The 20,894-nt window shown below is 43.4% G+C and overlaps 1 protein-coding gene across 6 annotated transcripts; it reads right to left on the bottom strand.

Annotated features, from left to right (window-relative positions):
* Positions 1 to 102: 102 nt before the first annotated feature.
* On the bottom strand, positions 103 to 20,739 carry ERLIN2 (ER lipid raft associated 2). 6 transcript variants are annotated; one of them, XM_063076882.1, is made up of 12 exons: positions 20,477 to 20,739; positions 15,123 to 15,244; positions 13,836 to 13,917; positions 12,702 to 12,748; positions 10,826 to 10,887; positions 10,547 to 10,672; positions 7,365 to 7,438; positions 7,165 to 7,223; positions 6,582 to 6,673; positions 5,717 to 5,806; positions 3,850 to 3,929; positions 103 to 3,461 (listed from the first exon to the last, which is right to left on the bottom strand). In XM_063076882.1, exons 2-12 carry the CDS (start codon positions 15,227 to 15,229, stop codon positions 3,261 to 3,263), a joined length of 1,020 nt encoding a protein of 339 aa, XP_062932952.1. In that variant the 5' UTR covers positions 15,230 to 15,244; positions 20,477 to 20,739; the 3' UTR covers positions 103 to 3,260. The 6 variants fall into 6 exon arrangements, with proteins under 6 accessions (XP_062932952.1, XP_062932951.1, XP_062932956.1 ...); XM_063076881.1 differs by lacking the exon at positions 20,477 to 20,739 and adding an exon at positions 16,419 to 16,562; XM_063076886.1 differs by lacking the exon at positions 20,477 to 20,739 and adding an exon at positions 16,137 to 16,397.
* Positions 20,740 to 20,894: the final 155 nt, after the last annotated feature.

Below are 20,894 nucleotides of genomic sequence, written 5' to 3'. Positions count from 1 at the left end.
TCACCTATCCTAATATTAGCTACTGCTAAATTTCACTTTAATAAAAAAGTAAATGCAGACTCATTTTATTTAGCGGAACTGAAAATAAAACTAAGACATAAATTCAAGGAGACTTTTAGTGTTGTCCAAAACAACTCCTCCAGCTGTCAACCCAAGGCAGTTAATCCAGCAGTATCATTTATCGAATGATTGAAATAACAAGAATGACTTCTCACTTACAAAGGGGGTCATTAAGCCCTCAGGGCTCTTTCAAAGTAGAATTAGTTGGATTATTCAATCACCAGGCTACACAAAAGCAGAAATAAAAAGGAATGGAAATACAAACAATATGACTGGCTGTTACCTCTTTTATGGGAAACAACAAAAACAGTGGCTAGAACCCTTAGGACTAAAGAAGTAGTGGTTAAGTTCATAGAGTAGCCACTAGCCAAGATACAGTTTATCTTCAATCAAACTTAAATAAACAATTAAGGCAATAAATATGACCACCTTACTTGCACTATTCACTTTTTGAATGGTAAAATTATCAGTGTTGAAAGATACACAGACCCACAGAAACTGCTACAGGTCATTTATAAAACATCTCCTTTTTTTGGATCACTACATTGCTAAGATTCTCTCAGTGATTTACCCCAACTCCCGTCCCAACTTAATATGATCACAGATCCTTCTGAATCTATTTTTTTTTTTTAGTTATATAAAAATTATTAACAAACTTTGGTTTCCTTGCAGACATTCTGTCCCTATATTAAAAAAGTGATTAAAATAGTACTGAGTATGAATCGCTTCTACAAAGTTTAATGAATAAGAAACATTCAACCAAGGTGACTTTTCCTTGGAAAATCCTACAAAAACTGAATTTTATAAACAGTTACCTATTTTGATAGAAGTTCCATTTATAAATAGCAGCCATCACTCCACTGCCTACAAAATTGCAGGCTCTCACATTTTACATGTTTAGAATTCAAATGTTTTAAGATCAGATTTTCTAGTAAGTGTTAAAAAAAGTCACACAGACAGATGGGTTAGTTGTCCCATGCTAAGGAAACAGCTGACTTCCATGATTTTACTGTTCAGATGGGTACAGACAACCATAGGATTTATGCTAATGGGTATGACAATATATTTTTTGTTTAAAGACAGAGTGACATTAACATGGGGACGGGCAGTTGCATCAGGACTTTACTCTATTGAGGCTCTCACAGGGTGTCAGTACCAGAGAGGCTTTCAAGTTAAGATCCTGAGCAAAGCATGCTATTTAGAGAGGCTGAGATATCCCTGCTCCTGAATCCATTACAGTGAAGTGTTGTTTTCTGAGGCCCAGGCAGCAAGAGCTCAGAGTAAAAGGAGCAGACATATATGTGAACAGGGGATGCTGGGTGTGTCATGTTGTCCCTAACAAGTGATTATTAGCATTGAAATGGGAGGAAGATGAATGTATTTTAATATTTATCCTGTGCAGGTCTTAGGAGATCTTCTGCAAAGACTCTTGAGCACATTAAAATCTGTCACTCCCAGGAACATTTTGCTACCTGCACGAAGTGTGACCAGGACCAGATGTTTGAGAATTCTAAATCCCAGGAGTTAGAACAGAGAAGGGCAACATTTGAAGGGGAGTTAACACTTTCTATCTTCCCAGGCAGGCTGAATGCTCCCCAAACTCCTGACAAGCCTGATGTTACTGAGGAGCAAGTTGGCCCGAGTTCTGGGACCATTCAGTAAACTAGAAGTCTGGGCATGGGACCAAAAGTGAGGTGAGGCTTGGTACCAGCAAGTATCATTCACAGCATTCACCTAGGGAAGAGAGGTACAGTAGGAGTTTTGGGGGTGGCAGCTAATAATATGGCTGACTCCTAACCTAGAGCTGGTCATGGAGGGTACCAGTGAGCTTGCGAGTGAACCCTAGATAGTTGCCCTCCACATAACAAATCTGTGCACAATGCATGGGCTGTATAGATTATATCCCCCACCCTCACCCCCAATTTTAGGCTATAAAAAAACCCTCTGTTTTGTTGTCTCTCCCCATCCCAAATTTCCCAGGGTGACTCTAAACTTTCCTAACTATTTATGAAAAAGAAAACATTCTGGACAGATTTTGACACAGCCAGTCCAATCCAGGGACTTGGCATGAACTCTGACTTGCATCCACACAGCTGTCTCTGGAGAGTTAGCATTCAGTCTGACCCCTGTGTAGCCACCTGGAGCCCCGGATTTAAAAACACATGCTATTTAGAGAATAGGCTCGCTTTTATCACTATGTCAGACAAGCTCCCAGCACAAGCCATAGGCATTAAGACCAAGAAATCTCTTGGCTGACTCTTCCTCCCCCTCCATACACCATATAAGAGCTTTTCAATGTAGAATCTCCACAACAATAAAAAGACACTTGATCTCAAGGTACATACATTATCTGCTAAGCAGGTACTGCAGTAGCTAATAGATATAATGATCCCACTTCAGCAGCTATTAAGACACTTCAGTTGTCTGTTCCTGTCTTCTTGGTGCTGAGTGGAACCAATGAACAGATTATTTGGGAAGAAAAAACCAAATCACAGAAAAGGTGAAAAGTTTCAAAAAGAATTGTGTGGTGATGACCAAGCTCTGACTGTGGAAAGAGAGTCAGAAACCACCACTCTTTGAGCCCTAGGGCAAGGAACACGGTATATAGAAAATCTTGTAAAACCTAGCACCAGTTCTTCTTTATGAGGGCTCAAAAGAGTAGGCCTCCGAAATAACTCGCACATGCACTGACAAAACCACCAGGGAAGTCCAACATTCTCTGCAGCTGTTTCTCCATGGCTCTGCTGCAAACTTCAAGCAAGTATTTGCTCAGCTGCTGGCCTCTCCCACGGGCATCTCCCACCTTGGAGGCAGGGATGAGAACAGTGGACTGCATTTTCTCAAATAAGGGAAGTCAAACCATCTGGAGGCAACACCCTGCACTGCTCCCACTCCTTAATGATAGCATCTCTAATTAAGCCAGCTTTAAAGGGACAAAATCAGTGTCTGGAGGTCAAAGGTCAAATCCATGGTTTACAAATCTTATCACAAGCAATCTACTTACCTGAATAAAACCCCAAATCATCAATCCCTGCCCTGCCCTCCCACGAAGGGGAGTAGATTTAAGTCCATTTCTTCTTTTTCACCACAGTAACTCAAAGAGAGTCAGAGAAGGTAGTGTGGGAGAGAGGAGCATTCTGGTTCACCTTAAAAAATAAAGATCTCTTTAAGTGTCATCTGAGGTTGTATACATTTGTTTTTCAATTCTCCTTAGTGGCCACCTCCAAGGGCTCATCTTCTAAGCCAAAGCTTAGCTTGTCAACTAGCCCCTCAAACTGCTTGCCCAGACTGCCCGCAGAGTCCATGAACATGTTAGGGATGTCTTTGCCAAAGTAAATCTTGCTGTTGGAAGCAATGGCCTTGTACTTCATCAGCTGCAGATATTCAGGGGTCAGCTTCAGCTGTGTAAAAAAAGTAAAGAAGACTTAGGTGGAACCATATTAGAGAAAATCTTGGGTGGTACCCCTTCAATTTCCATATAGAGAAGGCCTCTGTTCAAGAAATATGGCCCCTCTACTATTCACAGTCTCACTGTTTCCTTAGTAACAGGGTAAGCATTTCTCTAAGAGAAAGTAATCTCAGACCTTCAAGACAGAGTTACAAGAGTTTTAGAAGTTTCCCTGGTTAACAGAGAAACTATACTTCTATAAAGGCACTGCTGAGGAGAAGGGAATCCTCAGTTCTAGCCACGAGGGGCTTTGGATGGGAGTGGCCATTCAACACTGGGAACTCTCAAGCAATATAAAACCAAACCCAAAGACCCCTGTCGTCAGGCTGTGCTGGCCTTACCTTGTTGGCTTCGGCTACCTTCATAGCAGTGTAGCACTCGGCATCAGCCTTTGCCTTCTCACGGGCCAGAAACGCGGCATCTGAGCAGGGAAGAGAGCAGTGAGCTGGACGAGCTGCAAAACCCACGTGTTCTGCAGGAAGTCAGAGGCTAGACAAGGCTATAGGCTGGTCCCTGTAACTCTTCCCCCAGTTGTCTCTGTGACCTTGGGGAGACTGCTTTTTTTCCTCTGTGCTTTGGTTTCCTAGGAGAAAGGCATTTTATCCTATTGTATAAGTTGTTGTAAGGATCAACCAAGATGAAAAAATGCTTTGAAACCATCTCCCAATGATGGGGATGAGTTATGAGCAAGTCTATTGCTGTGCCCCAAAACATACATTTGGACAGCATTATCGAAAGCAAGCACTGTTACTGAGAGACACTGCCTATTCTACACGCTTATTCCTTTTGGAGCTCCACAAAAGTGAAGCAAGCAGTGGGACCTGCCTCAAGCTCCAGTTCCAGAGCTCTCCACCTCATGCTTCTTGTGCTATGCAACAAAAGCAAGAGAAGCCCAAAGGAGACTCTGAATATGGCCAGAGATGGATCCAAAAACTAAAACATAATACCATAACTAAAACTGCATGCCATAAACATAATATAAATCAGTCCCTCTCCATCTTCGTTTCCCTTTTATTTTCATCAATCATTTCAAAAAGGTCCTAATTAACAGTGATTAAGCTGGCACAGTCCTAAGACAGAATTACAGCCATGGTCCAGACCAACACTTGTTTGGATTAAGAACTATTTAATTCCATTATGAAAACAATATACTTCCCTAATCAACTGAGACCAGCTTTCTGTCAAGCTGATGTAAAATTTTTGATATTTACTCCCTTGCCTTGGAAATGAGGACAGCCTCATGTGAATAATATTTGTAGCAAGATGCCTGGGGAGAAAGGTCAGTCTGTGGGTGGTGAGGGCATTCTTACCGCATGCCCTCGGAGTGACCCTGGGTGGAAAGAGCCTGCAGCCTGGCTGGGTTCTGGCTGCCATGTGGCTAACTCAACAGACCTTAGCACCTGATGACATGTATTTATAAGAAATAAAAGTGTGTTGTTTTGCTAAGAGCTCCCTAATGAGGAGCTGCTGATCTGTGAAGTCCTAACTGGCTCCTCAATGGGACCCTGCAAAGCCTGACAGGCCTCATAATGAGTATAATTGGACATAACACTGTAGACTGAAGCTGGACCTTGAGGTCCCATTTTGGTCCTGGAATTTGCTTGACATAAGGCACCACATGAAGTGAAAGGTGGGTGGTGGGAAGGAGGTGAGGGCTTAGGAGGAGGAACTGAAGGTGAATGATGTTCAGAAAAGCCAGCAAAGAAAACATTTCTCTCAAGCTCCAGTGTCATTGGTGCTAAAAAAGTGTTTATTTCAAACCCAACTTTATATCTAAATGCACTTTGAGAGCCTTCAAGACCAAAAAAACGGTGCTGACTTTTGAGGAGGACATAGCAAAGACACGAGGGAGAGCACTGGTCTTTTTGCCTCGCTTCCTGGTTTACTCCCAATGCTCCAAGGCCCCTCTCAACTGTGAACTCCAAGACAGCAGGGACTATGTGATTCTCCTTTCTTGATGTCTAACAAAATGCTTAGCACATGATGGCACTCAGCCAACACTTGCTGAATGAATGAATGACTGCTCTCTGAAGTAGAAAACTGGTGCTAGCCTCAAAACTCAAGTCTAGGCACAGAGAAAAGCTGAAGTTTCAGAGAAAGCATGACATCCTAGAACAGAGACTGAAGAGCAAAGGAAACGACCCTCCCACCCACTTGCCACAAAGTGGGGTCTGAGGAAACTCAGACATTGACATCACTTATGCTCACCTTCAATTTCCGATATCTTCTTCTCAGTCTCCTTCTCCATCACTTTCTGCCCATAGGTGATTTCTGCAACCTGAGCTACTTTTTCTGCCTCTGAAGAAATGAAGTTGGAAAAGGACTTAAATATTTCAAAAGTCTGACTCATCTCACCTTTTACCTGGTCTGAGTGCCCTGACGCACAAGACTGGGTGAGCTCAGATGGAGAGCCCCTGCCCCAGAGGGCAGCCGTGACAGGCACACGTGGGCAGAAATGGAACGCAGCAGTGAGCCCAGGACCAAACCACCAGCTCACAACAGTACCTGAGGAGACCTAGGCCCAAGAGAGGCGAGGAACAAGCCTTAAGTTCTCTCCTATGCCACAGCGTACTTCTCCCAAAGGAATATTTTAAGGAGTAAGGAACTAACACATTCCTCCCTGGCATTTCACCATGCGAAGCAGTCAGGTTGGTGGTTGGTCAGATAGTATAGTGATTAGGAACACAGGTTCTGGAGCCAGAGTCCTGGATTCGAACCCCAGTTCCATCACTACTTTCCACATGACCTTGGGTATTCCACTGAACCTCTCTGGGCTTCAGGTCAATAAAATGAGATTAATGATAGTACCTGCCTCACATGGTGGTTTAAGGGTTGAGCCGATTCACATAGTGAGTGCTTAGAAAGGTACATGGCTCCCAGTCAGTGCTCAGTAATTATGAATTACGTATCAACAGGAAGGGCTCCTTTCATTTAAGAGATATGTGGAAACTCAAAACTCATTACTGCCAGCCATGACCTGACAATTTCGACCTTGCTTCTGAGTCTTCCTTGCGTCTCCCCACCACCCCCAGCCCTTCTGCCCTGAAAGGGGATCTCAGAACCACATGCAGACCAATGAGGGCCTTCTTCCGCTCTGTCTCGGCCTCCTTCTCCACCACCTTCTGTTTCTGGGCTGCAATAAGGAGCTTTGTCTTCTCGCTTTCCCTGAAGGGGAAAAAGTATGCAGTGGTGAGGCCCCTACAGAGGAGCTTCTGAGGAGCTTCACTGTCCCCTGAGAGTCAATCTCTTCCGCTGTTCAATGGCCCAGGTAAAAGCTGATCTGTTGCAGAAAACATCATGGCTCCCCTTCTCCTCCAAAAAACTCATTTGTGGGAAAGAAAACATAACTTACATTAGTAAAACCTGTCTATCCACTTACTCCTCCTTCCCTCCTCTACCTTTGGCATGAGCCATTGAACGTAAACAAGGCCCCCTGGCCCTTTTAAAAGCATCACTGCTCTTAAAGGTTTCTCCTGTGGTTCTCAATCACAGTTCAGGAGCCCTTTTGTGCCTGCCTGATCTTACAGTGCAATAGGCTGTAACAAAGAAGAAAGGGAATAACCGAAAAGCTGTGCACAGCTTCAGTTAGCTCTGAGATGGGATGCGGTGGGCGGAGGGAGAGTGGTGGTCACAGCTTAGGCACAGAGTATACTCACATCAGCTCGTAGTTTCTGCGGATCGCCTCAGGTATATTGGGCTTTGTCACCCGCACAGCCTGGAGAAGGATAAAAATAGCAACTGACGGGAAAGTGAGGGTGGTGAGGGACACAAGCAGCTCCCACCTCCCACTGGTCCCTGATCTTGGAAGAGGGGATGCAATATCAGAGGGGGACTTGCCTACTGTGACGATGCTTACTTGGATGACAAGCCCAGGAGCCATGGTGGTCAGGTCCTGTTGCAAAGCCAGTTTGAGATTCTCATCAATCTGATCTGGAATCAAGAGAGACACAGAAAAAGGAATTGTTATACTTTCTAGACAGAAGGTAGGACAGTATACGGGTAGAATACAAGCTAAAACACTAGCTCAAGGATGCACCTTACAGGCAAAAGGTCTTCCCAAAGTAGTGTACTTGTCAAAGTCCAGGAATCTAAAGATCCTCTGCAAGCCTTTTGGAGCAGCATGCTTAAGCAGCCCTCTACATAAGCTAAATGTGAGAGCTTCCTTTTTCTCAAGATAAAATCACTTTTGTTATTGAAAATATCAACCATGACCTATAGGGGAAATGAGCTTAAAAAAAAAAACCAAAACAACAAAAACAATTCTAACACATTTCTTGAAAGTCAGGCAGCAGTCTTTCCCTAGATAATAGCAGCAAAAGAGAAGGGAAGCTCACAGTTTTCATGAAGGATGGTAGAAGGGCTATGATAGGTCTTTTGAAAAGAGCTGAGTATATTAAATCTAGTAATTTTAGAAGTTTCTAAAAGAAAAACAGACTCTGATGTCAAGGAGAGACCCAAAGAAGACTTGTTTCTGTTAAGAACTCCATCAGACAACACAAGGGGAAAATTAACATTTATAGTTCTGGAAATGAGCCCAAGTCTTTTGATGTGCTGTTTGCTTTGGTCCTGATTCCTTTGTCTGGAATTCACATGTGAGTTTCTTTACAGACAAGTGCAAGAAGAGCTACAACTGACTCCCCTTTCCAGCTGTGATCTCAGAACAGCAGCCCCCAAGCTGCCTTCTCTGGCCTGGGCCTTTGCAGAGTTTTATAGCCCTCTTCCCTGCCTTTTGTCCATGAGATCCTCAATAAGATTCTGGAAGAGGTCAGAGAAAAAGATTCAATGAAACCAGCCTGGGACTTCTAAATTGAATCACCTCCTGTATTGTCAGCTGCCATCTGCTTTAAGTGGCCATTTCTTGGTCACCTGTGCCCAAACAAGAGCCTCTGAGAAATAGTGAGTCTCCTTCCTTTTATAGATGTCAAAGCTGAGGGCATGGAAGTTAGCTAGTTGCCAAAATAATGAACCTTTTGATGACTGAGCTTTGACTGTCGGAATTTTAAAACAGTACTTTCTTCAACTGTCCTATCAGTAAGGAAGGGATTGTTATATTTCTACATACCAGATATGCTCTTGCAGCATCTTAGCACTGAGGAGGAAATCCCATAAAGTTAGCGCCCCCCACCTGCTACGGGTCTAACCATCTGCCAACCAGAAATAATATTACATTTCATATTTTGTATTTTAAATAGAATACCAACCAAACCTTAAGTAAGATGGCCTGTACCCTCCATAAGTTAATAACATAGCCATTTATCAGACTAAATTATATCTGAGTCGAGGTAGAAACCTGTGGCCCTGCACTAGTAACTTCCTGGGAAAACCTGGAAGAAGTATTTTGTGAGATGTTTTGTTTGTATGTTACGGTAATGCTGATAAATGACAATTAAGTTATATTACTAAGTAAACACAAAGAAATTCTTCAGGTAAACTTCTGAACAAGTATTAGATAATGTTTTTAGAAAATGGGCAAAGAGGATATAGTAGAGTAAGAGGTGATGACAATTATGTTTAAAGTCAGGGCTGTGAGATCCTGGGAGGAAGAAACTACAGAAGAACTTTCTGAGTTCAAGGAACATGATTAGAGACATGAGTTTCTCCTTTATGGATGCAAATAGATTCTGGGTAAGATAGAGCTTGACAGCAAGACCATGATTTAAAAGGAAAAAAGCTTCAAAGCTAATACATTTTCCCAGCTCTTCTGCAGAAGAAACTATACTTCACTAAGCTACAAAGTTTATCTGTAAGAAGAAGTTTTCTAACGCAAAAAAAAATTAGTATTTTAATTTTCTCTTTAGAGACGTTAGAGATCCTTTGTCTTTTGTTGTTCTAAATGCATTGAAATGTTCATTTAATGGCACAAATCCTAAAACAATGGCTAGAGAGAAAATTAATATTGTATAAAATTCTATTAGTTTGACGTAAGAAAAAAATCAATGGCAAATTTACCAATTTTTTCTTAGAAGCACACCAAATCCAAAACCAAAAGAATACAAACCTGATAAAATGACTTTAGATTTGTTTTCTGCTGCAGAAAAGTTAAAAGTGATTCTAATAATTCTCCAAATCTTAACCAGTGCGAAAGGCTGTTTGCTTAATTATGATCACTGGAAATGTCAGTGATTCCTTCTATCGACTACAGTATAAAAAATGGTCTCACTTAGGGTCCTTTTTATAAGAATTCCTTGGAAAAATCACTGTCCAGTCCTAGTATCAAGAAAAGTTGTACTATTGGTTGAAAAATTCATTTAATATTGGCTACTAGAAAATTTCTAGCAGCAAGTTTAAACGGAATGCTACAAAAGAGCTATAACAGTTACTAAAATTTTCCCTTCCTTTGCTGCTGAAGTCAGGCTTCTTGACCAAGTAAAAAGGACAAAAGGTATCTACTTAGATAGATCCGTAAGTGGATTTTTTTTGTTTAAAGTGTTTTCCTATTCATCTCTACAGGTACAAGGTTAAAAAAAAAATCACAAAGTTTCTAGGAACTGTAAGGAACTGTGGTTCTTGTCTCACTTCCAGAATGAGCTGTGAACCATACCATTCTCATCACCCATTTCTGGGTGCCCTTCATTCAGTGTGGCACGATGGAAAGAGTACTTAAGTGACAGCCAGGGGAGGGAGGCTCTAGCTTCAGCTCTGCTACCAACTAGCAACTGTCTCTGTGGCTTTCTCGCTTTGGGCCTCAATACTCTTATTTTAAAAGGAGAATGTCAGGCTGGATAATCTCTAGGGTTCTTCTAGAACTGACCTTGTCTTCATTATAGAATGATGTTCTAGGGACAGTGGAAACACATATTCATTCTAGTCCTCTAATTCAGCCAGAAGTGAATACTTTTTATTCCAGTATTTTTCCTGTGGCCAAAGCTTGACCACCATAAGGACCTTCTTCCAGTGTCATCAACATTTTCTAGGAACTCCCTTTGTGAGCAGGCCTGAGCACTGGATTCTTTACTACTTCCTGACCTCCATGTGGGCAGCTCAGAATTAGGCAGCGGCGAGAAGTAGGGCTGCTAAAGCATCAGGAGACTTGCTTACCAAATAGCTCGATGTAGACCTCTTGAAGTGTATGTACACTGCAGAACTGGTTCAGCTCGTGGTGGATCTTGTTGAAGATGAGGGCCTTGTCATAGTCGGCAGTATAGTTTTTCACTATGTCATACACTGGGAGGGAAGGAGAGGGTTCAGAATAAGAAAATGCAAGACTCAAACCTTTCTCAGACACAGCAGTCCTTCCTTCCTGAGGTGCTGTGACAGACAAAGGGGTGGCATGCTGGGGAAAGAAAAATGGTCGTGAGGGTAAACTGGAGGACATACCTGCATTTGGAACCAGGAAATTCACCACTTCAATTCTGTCAAAGTAGATCATCACACCACCACTATTAGAGGGAGAATGGACAAAGAAGTCATTAGCAAGCTCTGGAATATGGTGCAGTCTCCTAAAGTGATGGCATAAGATGTGTGACTTGGTAGAAGAGGTGCAGAAGAGTTCACAGGAGGCGACAAGGCATCTTGGGTCTCCAAATGCGAGATCGTCAGAGCCCATAGCAACAACACAATTTCCTGAGAAATCATACCTCCTAAAAATATCTCTATGAAGAAACAAGTGAGACTTATGGGGTACCAGTAAGAAAAGAGTAGTTCATACCTTTTGAGTCAGCAGTGCCTTTTGATTAAAGCAATCTATTGCAGGAAAAAGACTAAGGAAGGTCAAAAGTTTTCAGAACTTACAAGGTCACTCTGTTTTCACTTCATTTAAATTCAGCATTCCCTTTCCCTTCAAATGTTCATTATAAAAATATTTCAAAAATGCAGAATAGTACAACACCCATACACCAAGAATGTTGAATTTAGATTCAACATTAACATTTTACCTTATTTATTTTCTTTTTTTGCTGAACATTTCAAAGTAAGTTGCAATTATGATACTTTATTCCCTAACACTTCAGCAAGCATTGCCCAGGAATAACCATATCATTACCAAGCCTAACAGAATTAGCAATAATTCCTTCACATCATCTAATACCCAGTCCTTATTCAAATTTCCCCAACAGTTCCTGTTATGGACTGATGTATGAGCACACCTCCCCCACTCCCATTCCAATTTTGAAGGCCTAACCCCCAGTGTGACTGCATCTGGAAGAAAGGCCGTTAAGGAGGTAAAGAAGAGGCCGGCCAGTTAGCTCAGTTGGTTAGAGTACAGCCTTACAACATCAAGGCCATGGATTACAATCCCTGTACAGGTCAGCTGCCAAAAAATAAAAAAAAGAAAAGGTTAAAAGGGTCATATGGGTGGGGCCCTCATCCAACAGGACATATGAAGAGGAGCAGACACCAGAGATCTCTTTCTCTCTCCTCCTACACGCACAGGAGAGACCATGTGAAGACAGAGCAAGAAGGCGGTCATCCGCAAGCCAGGAAGGGCAGTCTAAAAAGAAACTACCCCTGCCGGCACCCTGATCTTGGACCTTGAGCCTCCAGAACTGTGAGAAAACAAACTTCTGCTGTTTAAGCCATTCAGTCTGTGGTATTCTGTTATGGCAGCCTGAGCAGACTAATACAGTTCCCATCATGTCTTTTACAGCTGTTATTTTCAAACTAGGTTCTAATCAAGGTTCACCACTGCATTTGTTTATGCCTCTTGTAAGTCTCTTTTTCAATGCAACACCCCTCCAAATACAGCGACTTTGTGAAGAGATCAGGCTGGTTATCTTATGGGATGCTCCAGTTCTGGATTTGCAGTGTTTCTTTGTGTTATTCTTTACTTTGTTACTCTATCCCAGTTTATATCCTCTCGGCTTCTCAACTGGACCACTACAATAGTGTTCTCTTTGGATCTCCCGCCCTGAAGGTATCTCTCTACCTTTAAGACATTCTCCATTAGTTATGCTAAAGTTGTCTTCCTGTATCATGTCATTAATCTGCTAAAAACCTTCAGTGGATCCTCATTTCTAAAACAGTAAGTGACAACTTCTCTTTATGGCATTCCAGCCCCTACCAAATCTTCTATGATTTTCTCTATTCACTCCACCACCTGGTCAAATCAGAATATAGGGAGCTAGCTAGGGGGCAGGAAATTTGGTAAAATCACCAAGAACGGGTGCCTTCCTTTTTACCGTCTCTTATTGCAGATAGCCAGATAGTCCTGTCTCTTACTTATTTGGGCTTAACAGCTCTATTCTGGGTACCTTACCTGGTTCCACAAGGTACATTCTTCACCTCATCTGTCTGGAGTGTGGTCTGGAAATAGAAGAAACATTAAATGCTATAAGATGGGCAGTAACGAACAAAGTAACGTACTTTTCTGAATCCCAAATGTCCTTGTCTTTGAATAATTGTTTGGGTCGAGCTTTGCCTTATTAAACATGAATACCCCACCTGACCCTCCTTCCTTACAGGGTATGATTCTAAACCAAGCAAAGGTGCCTATTCCAGCTTCACTGTAAGTGAACAGGAAGAGTAATAATGGTTTAGTGAGAAATACACTGTATTAGGAGTCTTAGAACTTGTGTTTACTTCTACCTCTTCCATTTACTAGTTTTGAAACAGCAGATTCCTTATTTAACCTGTCTCAGACTGTAAGAGCTGCTTGGCCCATTCTCAGGATTACTGTGAGACTCAAATGAGATAAGGTACTGAATGACTTTGAAAGTCATAAAGCATGGTAAATGGCAGAAGAAACTTATGGAGAAAATGCCTATGAGGTATCCCAGGATGTTTTTCCTGGGTCAGCTTAAAAGTCCTTCTTGAAATCTTAATTTTCTTAGCTGGGCATATTTCAAAGACGGCTAGTCTAACTTAGCCAAGCTATAGATGTCACAACTAATCTTACTCCTATTTTAGATGTCATTTCCATTCGTACAGTTCAAAAACCCCGTCCCCAATTATGTTCACATTTCTCAAGTTCAAATAAGAGCCATGTTTAAAAAAAAAATACCATGTTTTGTTTCGATCTTTTATGGTAGACTGCAATTTAAAACACACAGACACACATGCATCTGACTTTTCTTTCTATATATTTAGAACAGATTCTTCTCTGGCTTTGTCTTGAAGTGAAGAAATAATTCCTAGCTGGAGCTGATGGGCCAAGTCAGTGACCCCATTCAGCTATTTCAACAGTCAAGTAAAGCTCTAAAGTAAATGGCCCATGGATCCTCATTCTTTATACATACACGTACAGATATACTACATACACACACATATATATATATGTGTCAGTCTCTAAAAAAGCATTTTATTCATCTAATGGCTAAATAATTTCAAGTCATGTACTAGTCAACAGCCCAAATTTGTGGTCATCTGACTGTACCACGTAAGCCAAGTATACCTGCACAGATTTAAACGATGTGATGAAAGGGAGCATGAGATGGAAACCAGGGCCGCTGGTGGAAGTCAGCAGGGCACCACCTCTGCAGAGGAGGGAAAGAGAAGCAGGTTCAGTTAGTAAGGGGGTTTTTAGTAGATACCTCTAGTGAAAAATACCATGTGGGCCAACTTTCTCTTCGGTGACATGTGCCAGAGCCATGTCCACAGATCCCTTTCTTCCTCTCACTTGGCCCTAATATTCTAGGAAGCCTGATAAAAGGAAGCTCTTGCAAGGAGAAAAACAGGCATGCAGGCTAAGTGCAATAGACAGCAGAATCTCTGGCTATACTTGAGAGGAAGTCTGGTTTACTTTGTCATATCTGTTGAGTTTGTGGCAATCCATTAAGGCAGTTAAATCCAGTAATATAGTTATTAACTAACTGCACTAATGTTGGAGTCCAGTGACATGACTAACTAAAAGAATAATTTTAAGTACACTTTATAATTTGGCAATATAGTTATCTTTATAATCAAGTTGTATGTAAATAATAAAATTAAAAGCCTTTTTGGAGAACATGTAAGCAGACAGTGGGGAGAAATAATTAAAGGAGAGAGAAGGAACTCAATCAGAATTTTAGACACTGCTATTGGCAATCCCGAAATAAGCATCACAGGGCGCATATAAGAAGGAGTTCATAAAGACTTAAAGCAAAATATGTTGTCATGAAGGTTACTAAACGGAAAGTGACCCAACATTTACAAGTGTTACTTTGCTTTATATTATGAAGTCAAATATAATTAAAACAAACAAACAAACAAACAAACAGAACAAGCAAATAAAGAAACAGTGACATAATGGGCTCCTTTATTGTTACACTACAAACCCAAGGCTTGCCTTGAGATAAATCAACCCACAGGCTCATTTTCCTGCAATGTTAATTTTAAGAGAGTATCCCAAATTAGCAGGGATTATCTTCTCAAGTTGCCATCAAGAACTGGGACTCAGCTGGCTTCTGCAGAGTAACCTAGTACTGTGGAGCCAAGATTCCCAGAGGGATAAAGGAGAATATTTCAGGGTCTATCTGCGAGGAGCACTGGTTTCCTTCAGGTTTTGTTTCTAAATCTGTGTACACATTTATCAATCACCATCCACGGCATCCCATGGTCACTGACATAAAAGCTCAATCTAAAAAGGCTTCTCTATTCAATAAAGTATAAAGAAAGACATTCAGTAGAATCTGCTAGACAGTGACTAGGAAAGAGAGCCATTTAACAGTAAGTTGTAAGCTTCTACCTGTCTCTGCCTTACCTGTAATATACCCCAATATGTCCCTCTTCTATCTTGTGCACAGCTGAGAAGAGAGATGCACAAAAGAAACTGGAAGCCACAGCCACAACTGCTCCCAACTGAGCCATCAGTGAACCTTTATCCTAGGGAAAAGATATGGGAAAATATGTGTGGTCCGACATGCAGGACAAAAGCTATGACGGTGAGAGTACCTTACCAAGCTGAACTCCCTGGAAGTGACTCATACCCAGCCTGTTGCAGTATGAACAGGAGGCTAGATCGATAACTCATTTCGTCCTTGTTCTCGGTCAACATTCCCATTCCTTAACTTTGGAATTATATTCCCCACCGCACTGAAGAGGCAGCGGCTCCAGATGCAGCCCTTGCCCAAGGGAGAACCAATGCCAACTGGGCAGGCTTTAGAATACAGCTTTCTCTTCCTGTGAACACCAATGTGCTGTCACTGGAGCCTCTCATATAGTAAAAGGGAAGAGAGGCAGCTGCAGTACAGTGGCCCAAATTACACAGGAAGTCAAATGACAGGCAGTTGTGGCTATGTAATTCTGGTCAGAGCCTTCCAGTCCTAATTGCCTGCCATCTCAAAGGAAACCATTATTTACTCCTTTCAGAGGCTGGAGTGGCAGAGACAGCTGCCAGCAGAGTTCCAACGCATGAGTCTCTGGCCTTTCGTCCACCTCCCCTGTTACTCCTTTGGCCCTAAATGGGAGAAGGCTCTGAACAAGACTGGAGCCACACTGCCTCCCACGTACTCGGGCACTCTGCACCTGACAGGCCCCCAGGTCCGTGGCTGGGGAAGAAAGGGAGTGCCCCAGGCGGGGCGACTCCGGGACATCTGGGTCCAACTGCGTTCAGATCTAGAGACTCATTTCCTGAGCACGGAAGGATCTGGAAGAACTACGGTGACCGAGAGCACAGTTCAGCCGGGCGTGCCCGGGCGCGTCCTCGCAGGGCGTGGGTTCGGCCTCCCGGGTCTAAGGTAACTGGGCGCACGTCCCTGCGAGGCGCTTATTTTACCGCGGCAGCGTCCAGCCACCGATGTGCAGTTGCGTCCCTTCTGCAGACGCCCGTCCCGCCCCACCTCGCGCCCCTTCCCCGCCCTCCTCCGAGACAGGGTCCTCCGCTCGGTCCCGCCTGGGGGCTCGCGGGAAGGGGACGGGACCGAAGGAGGTTTCTCGCTCCGGGAGTGGGCGGGCCGGGGAGAGGTGCCGGGGCGGGGTCTCGGGAGGACCGCGGGCCGACGGCGGCGGGGGCAGCCAGCGGGCCCCGTGCGCGCACCGAGGGGCGGGGGCCGCGTACCGGGCTGTCCCTCCAGGCGCTCCGTACCCGTCCGAACCCCGTGCAACCGCAGAAACCGACACACCCCTCAGCACGCGACTTCCTTCCGGGGCCGTCGCGCCGATGACGCCACAGTTCACGCGAGAGGACCACACCCCTCGCCTCGCTCCCTCTCTCGCCCCGCCCCTCGCGCTGCCGGAGGGCCGTGTCTTCGGGGCCGCCAGGGGGCACCGCGACTCGGCCCGGGCGGCTGAGGACCCGCCGCTGGGCTCCGGGGGTGGCGACGCGGGCGGGGCGCTGCGGGGCCCCCGAAGATGGAGCCGCCCGGCGCGAGGTGCCCGGGCCGAGGCTGGCACTTTAGAGGTGGCTCCGGGTCCCCCCACTTTCTCCTGGACCTGTTTTGTTTTGTGTCTTCCCTGAGAAGGTACCGGCGGGTCGCCGCCGTCCTAGCGCTTTGCTCGCCGCTTCCCTGGAGCGCAGCGCATCGAAACGTCTTTTACACGTGCGCGTTGCATCATGAAGTCGCTTATCAACAATCCCACTTTGAACTGTTCTTGAGACTTTTCTGGAAAGTTTGGCCTTGAGGTCCCCACAGCACCATCAAGTAGATGAAGAAAGTATTATTATTCCAGGTTTAATGGACGAGGACGACCAGTTAGTGGAAGCTCCTCTGCGTTTCCTTCGTGTCCGGAGCGTCCTGCCCCTGTCACACCTGCCCCAGCGCGTTCCTGGGTAGACACGTTCCCCGGGCAGCGACTGTGTGTGTCTCTGTGTCCCTCCGTCAGCGGCCCCGGGCGCAGGTGCAGCAGACTGAAGGCATCGTGGGACCAGGCCCAGCACCCAGACCCCGTGTCTCCCAGGCCCAGGGCTCCACACTGTCCCCAACCGTCACACTGGGGCATTTCTAATTCAGTCACTCGAGTTGCAGGAGAGACGGTCTAGAGCACACTTAATTATAGCTTTCAGCAAATGAAAAACTTCCACCCAGGGAAGTTGGCAAGCTGGTGGTTAGATTGAGGAGTCAGGAAAAGGAAATGGCTGTTTGGGACTGGCCCTCTCTCTCTCCGGGGCTTGCTCCGGGTGGTTTGTGTCGGGATAGTTCAGCACTATGTGGTTAAACCCTTAAGTGGGCTCCATGGTGCTGTCTGGAAGCTCTGTGCCCACCCCCGTAAACCAGGGCCTCTCATCTACCCTTTAGTCACTGCACCCCCCTGCCACCAGCACGCACATAGGCACAGCTGGCCAGTCTCCTGATTGATCCATCAGAACTTGAGAGGTGTTTCTCCCCATGTTGGGTGATGTAACTCAGCAGGGCATGTTCAATAAACGTTTATTTAATAGTTGAGTAATAAAAATGCAAAGATTGGGCTTTATCAACCCAAGGAATGGGGCTTAGCCTGCAGCATAAAGTTTTTAAATAGGAAATTTAAGAATATCCTTTTAAAATTTGGAATGAACTGTGAGCAGAAGTAATGAGATTTTGTTCTCAGGAGGCCCGAGTTATTTAGTTGTGGCCGTGCCTCGAGGCAGGGGGTGGACTTCAGCAGATGATGATCTTAACAGTTCTGAAAGTCTTATTCTTAAAAGACCTTTGATTTTTATGACTCAGCATCCAGAGTTACCAAGCAGATGTCTGTGATGATTTGTTTAACAAAAGTGTTTAAAAATCCATTTTTTAAAAACTTGCAGTAGTGGTTTGGAGTACTACTTGGAGTAGTGGTTAAGCCTCAGATACTCCACAGCCAGACTGACTTTGTTTAAATCTTGGCCCTCTTACTAGCTGGGAAAATGACTTTACCTGTGCCTCACTTTCGTCATCTGTAAAATGGGGGTAATAATAATATAAAGGGGATAGGACTGTTGCGAGGATTAAATAACAAATCAAGAAAAGCATACACAATGTTTGGCACACTTGGTTCACTGAATGAATAGCTCTTGCTGTTTTTAACAAAATTTCCTTAGTGTGTTCTTTTTTTTTACATTTGAAAAGTCTATGTTAAGATTTATATTATATTATATTATATTATATTATTTATTTTTTATTGAAACCTTAGTGTGTTCTTGCATGTTTGTGGGTTCAGATTATTAATGTGACAGAGCGTGAGAAGAGGATAAACTTAAGTTATGTGTTGTTTAGTAATAACCAAATGTAGGCTTATCCAAAGAAGAGATATTTCCTATACAGACTTTATAAACCATTATTGAGTGCTGTCATGTATCAGGCACAATGCCTTACACTTTCTACTGTAATCTCTAGGTCAGTCCTTTGAGTTCAATTCCATTTTAGAGGAGGAAGTTGAAGTTTAGAGAAGTTAAGGGATTGTGTAAGATCACAAAGCTGGTAATTACAAAGGCAGAATTCAAATGATCCCAAGTCTGTTTCTTTTTTATAGTAAAGGAACTGGAATATGATTCTACTTAAAACACAAACACACCCCACATTTTTCTCACATGTAACCTCTCAGGAATGTAGACTGGTGGTCAGAAATTGCGAAACCTTAAATCGGGCCCATTCATTTGCAGTTGTAGGTTGATGCGGGATGAAGAATACTCTCACCCAGCAACCCACATCTACCTATCTCTAGATTGCTCTTTGCTTGGTCCTCTTATCAAGCTAATTGTTAGTGAGAGTGCCACTCCAAAGAGAGAAGAGACCCTTCTTTCCCAATTAGAGCCCCTTTTTAATAATAACTAGGTCAACCCCAAAGAAACCAGGCAACTCTTAAAATCTTTGGCTTCAGTTCTTTTACATCACAAGATTGGAAGTTGCTGGAAAAAGTTTTGGTTTGATTTAGATTTTTCTGTTTTACTTTAGGCTCTAAAACAGAGAATAGAGGTCATCTTTCAGGATGTTTGATCCCAGTAAGATTTTGGTGAGCTTGGCGAAGAGGAGTGAACTATGTTCTTAATTATTAACTGGCTTACTTAGAACTTTCTTCTCTCTCTCTCTGTCTCTGTTTCTCTCTCTTTTTTTTCCCTTTCAGTTGGAAAAACCAGGATTGGTGCCTTCCAAAAAATATATATATATTTGCTTGGGGCTAGTGATGTTTCTTTAAGGCAGATGGGTAAAGGGACCAAAGAGTCATCAAGAAAAAAATTTTGTTGGAAGTCAGTTGGAAGTCACCAAAATGTCATTTTGTGATTATATAAAAACATATAAGCTGCAAAAACACAGCTTTATTGAGGTATAATTGACATATAATAAACTGCACATAAAGTGTACAATTTAAATTTGACATGTATACACCTGTGAAACCATCACTGCAATCAAGATAATGAACACATGCATCACGCCCCCAAGTATCCTCACACCTCTTCGTTATTTCTCCCTCCCGCCCCTCCCAGGGATGCCCCTCCCGCATTCCCAAAACCACCGCTCTGCTTTTGTCATGCTAGATTAGTTCGCATTTTGCAGAATTGTATATAAATGGAATCATACAGTACATACTTATTTGGGTGGGGGGGGGTCTGGCTTTTTTTTAAACCCAGAATAATCATTTTGAGATTCATGCATATTGTTGAGTATATCAATAGTTCATTCCTTTTTATTGCTGTGTAGGATCCCCTCCTACAGCTACATGACAATTTGTCCATTCATCTACCGATGGACATATAGGTTGTTGCCGATCATTTTAATCCAACCTGTTTATTTTACTCAGGGAGGAGCAAAGGGCCACAGAGAGCAAGTCTCCAGAAAGGGGAGTTGGCTTATAGCGCATTTGGGTTCATAGGGCACTTGGGGGGGTGACGAGAAAGAGTGGCCTGTTACTCTGGGATTCTGTGCTAGGAGACCTGGAAGTTTGCAGTTTGACTTGGCCTATTTTGCCTTGGATGACCTTTCCTTTGACATCTCTAACCCTCTAACTCTGAATATCTATCATAACATTAGGAATTAAAAAAAAGATTGTAGGGATTTTATGTACATATATTTATATATACGTCTCTCTGTATCAGTGACAGACCTTTTTTTTGCCATAGGCCAAGAGATGCCTTATATATTTGGTATGTGAATCTCAGAGGATAAGGTGGCCCGTGTCCATTCTAGGCCAGTCTTTTCCCCCTTGGATTCTTAATCTTACCTTCTTTGCTCCTCAGAGGCATAGAACCTTCAATGATCTCCTCTTTCCACCAGTTCTTCGGCCTCAGCCTACAACCTTGTGCAAGTCTCTCTCTCGAGTCTGTCCATCGATCCTGTGTTAGTCTCTAGTTCTCACCTGATTTGAGCGAAGTTTCTTGAGAAACTAGCCTACAGTTGCTGTCATTACTTTCCATTCTCCCGTCTTTACCCATCAGTGCTGGTCTCTGATGCATTTGGTACTGTTGATTAACCCCCTAATGCTTAAAATCTCCCTCCTTTGCTCTCTGTGAATGACGCTGTCCCTCCTGGCTTCCCTCCTGTTTGTCCAAATGTTTCTTTTTTAATCTGTCATGAGCTCATCCTCAGCCATTGCTTGGAACTCTATCCTTGATGTACTGTTCTTCTTTGTCTACTTTCTC

This window comes from Cynocephalus volans, chromosome 13 (genome assembly GCF_027409185.1).
Source record: "Cynocephalus volans isolate mCynVol1 chromosome 13, mCynVol1.pri, whole genome shotgun sequence".
In the NCBI taxonomy this organism is placed as follows: Eukaryota; Metazoa; Chordata; class Mammalia; order Dermoptera; family Cynocephalidae; genus Cynocephalus; species Cynocephalus volans.
This window is presented reverse-complemented; position numbering and strand designations above follow the sequence as displayed.

Excerpts from the sequence above, each read along its gene's own strand:
- ERLIN2 (XM_063076882.1), bottom strand. The coding sequence starts at position 15,229 with ATGGCTCAGTTGGGAGCAGTTGTGGCTGTGGCTTCCAGTTTCTTTTGT. Across the intron at positions 7,224-7,364 it reads CTCCTGGGCTTGTCATCCAA|GCTGTGCGGGTGACAAAGCC; the intron begins GTAAGCATCGTC and ends ATCCTTCTCCAG. Across the intron at positions 5,807-6,581 it reads GCGGAAGAAGGCCCTCATTG|AGGCAGAAAAAGTAGCTCAG; the intron begins GTCTGCATGTGG and ends TCATTTCTTCAG.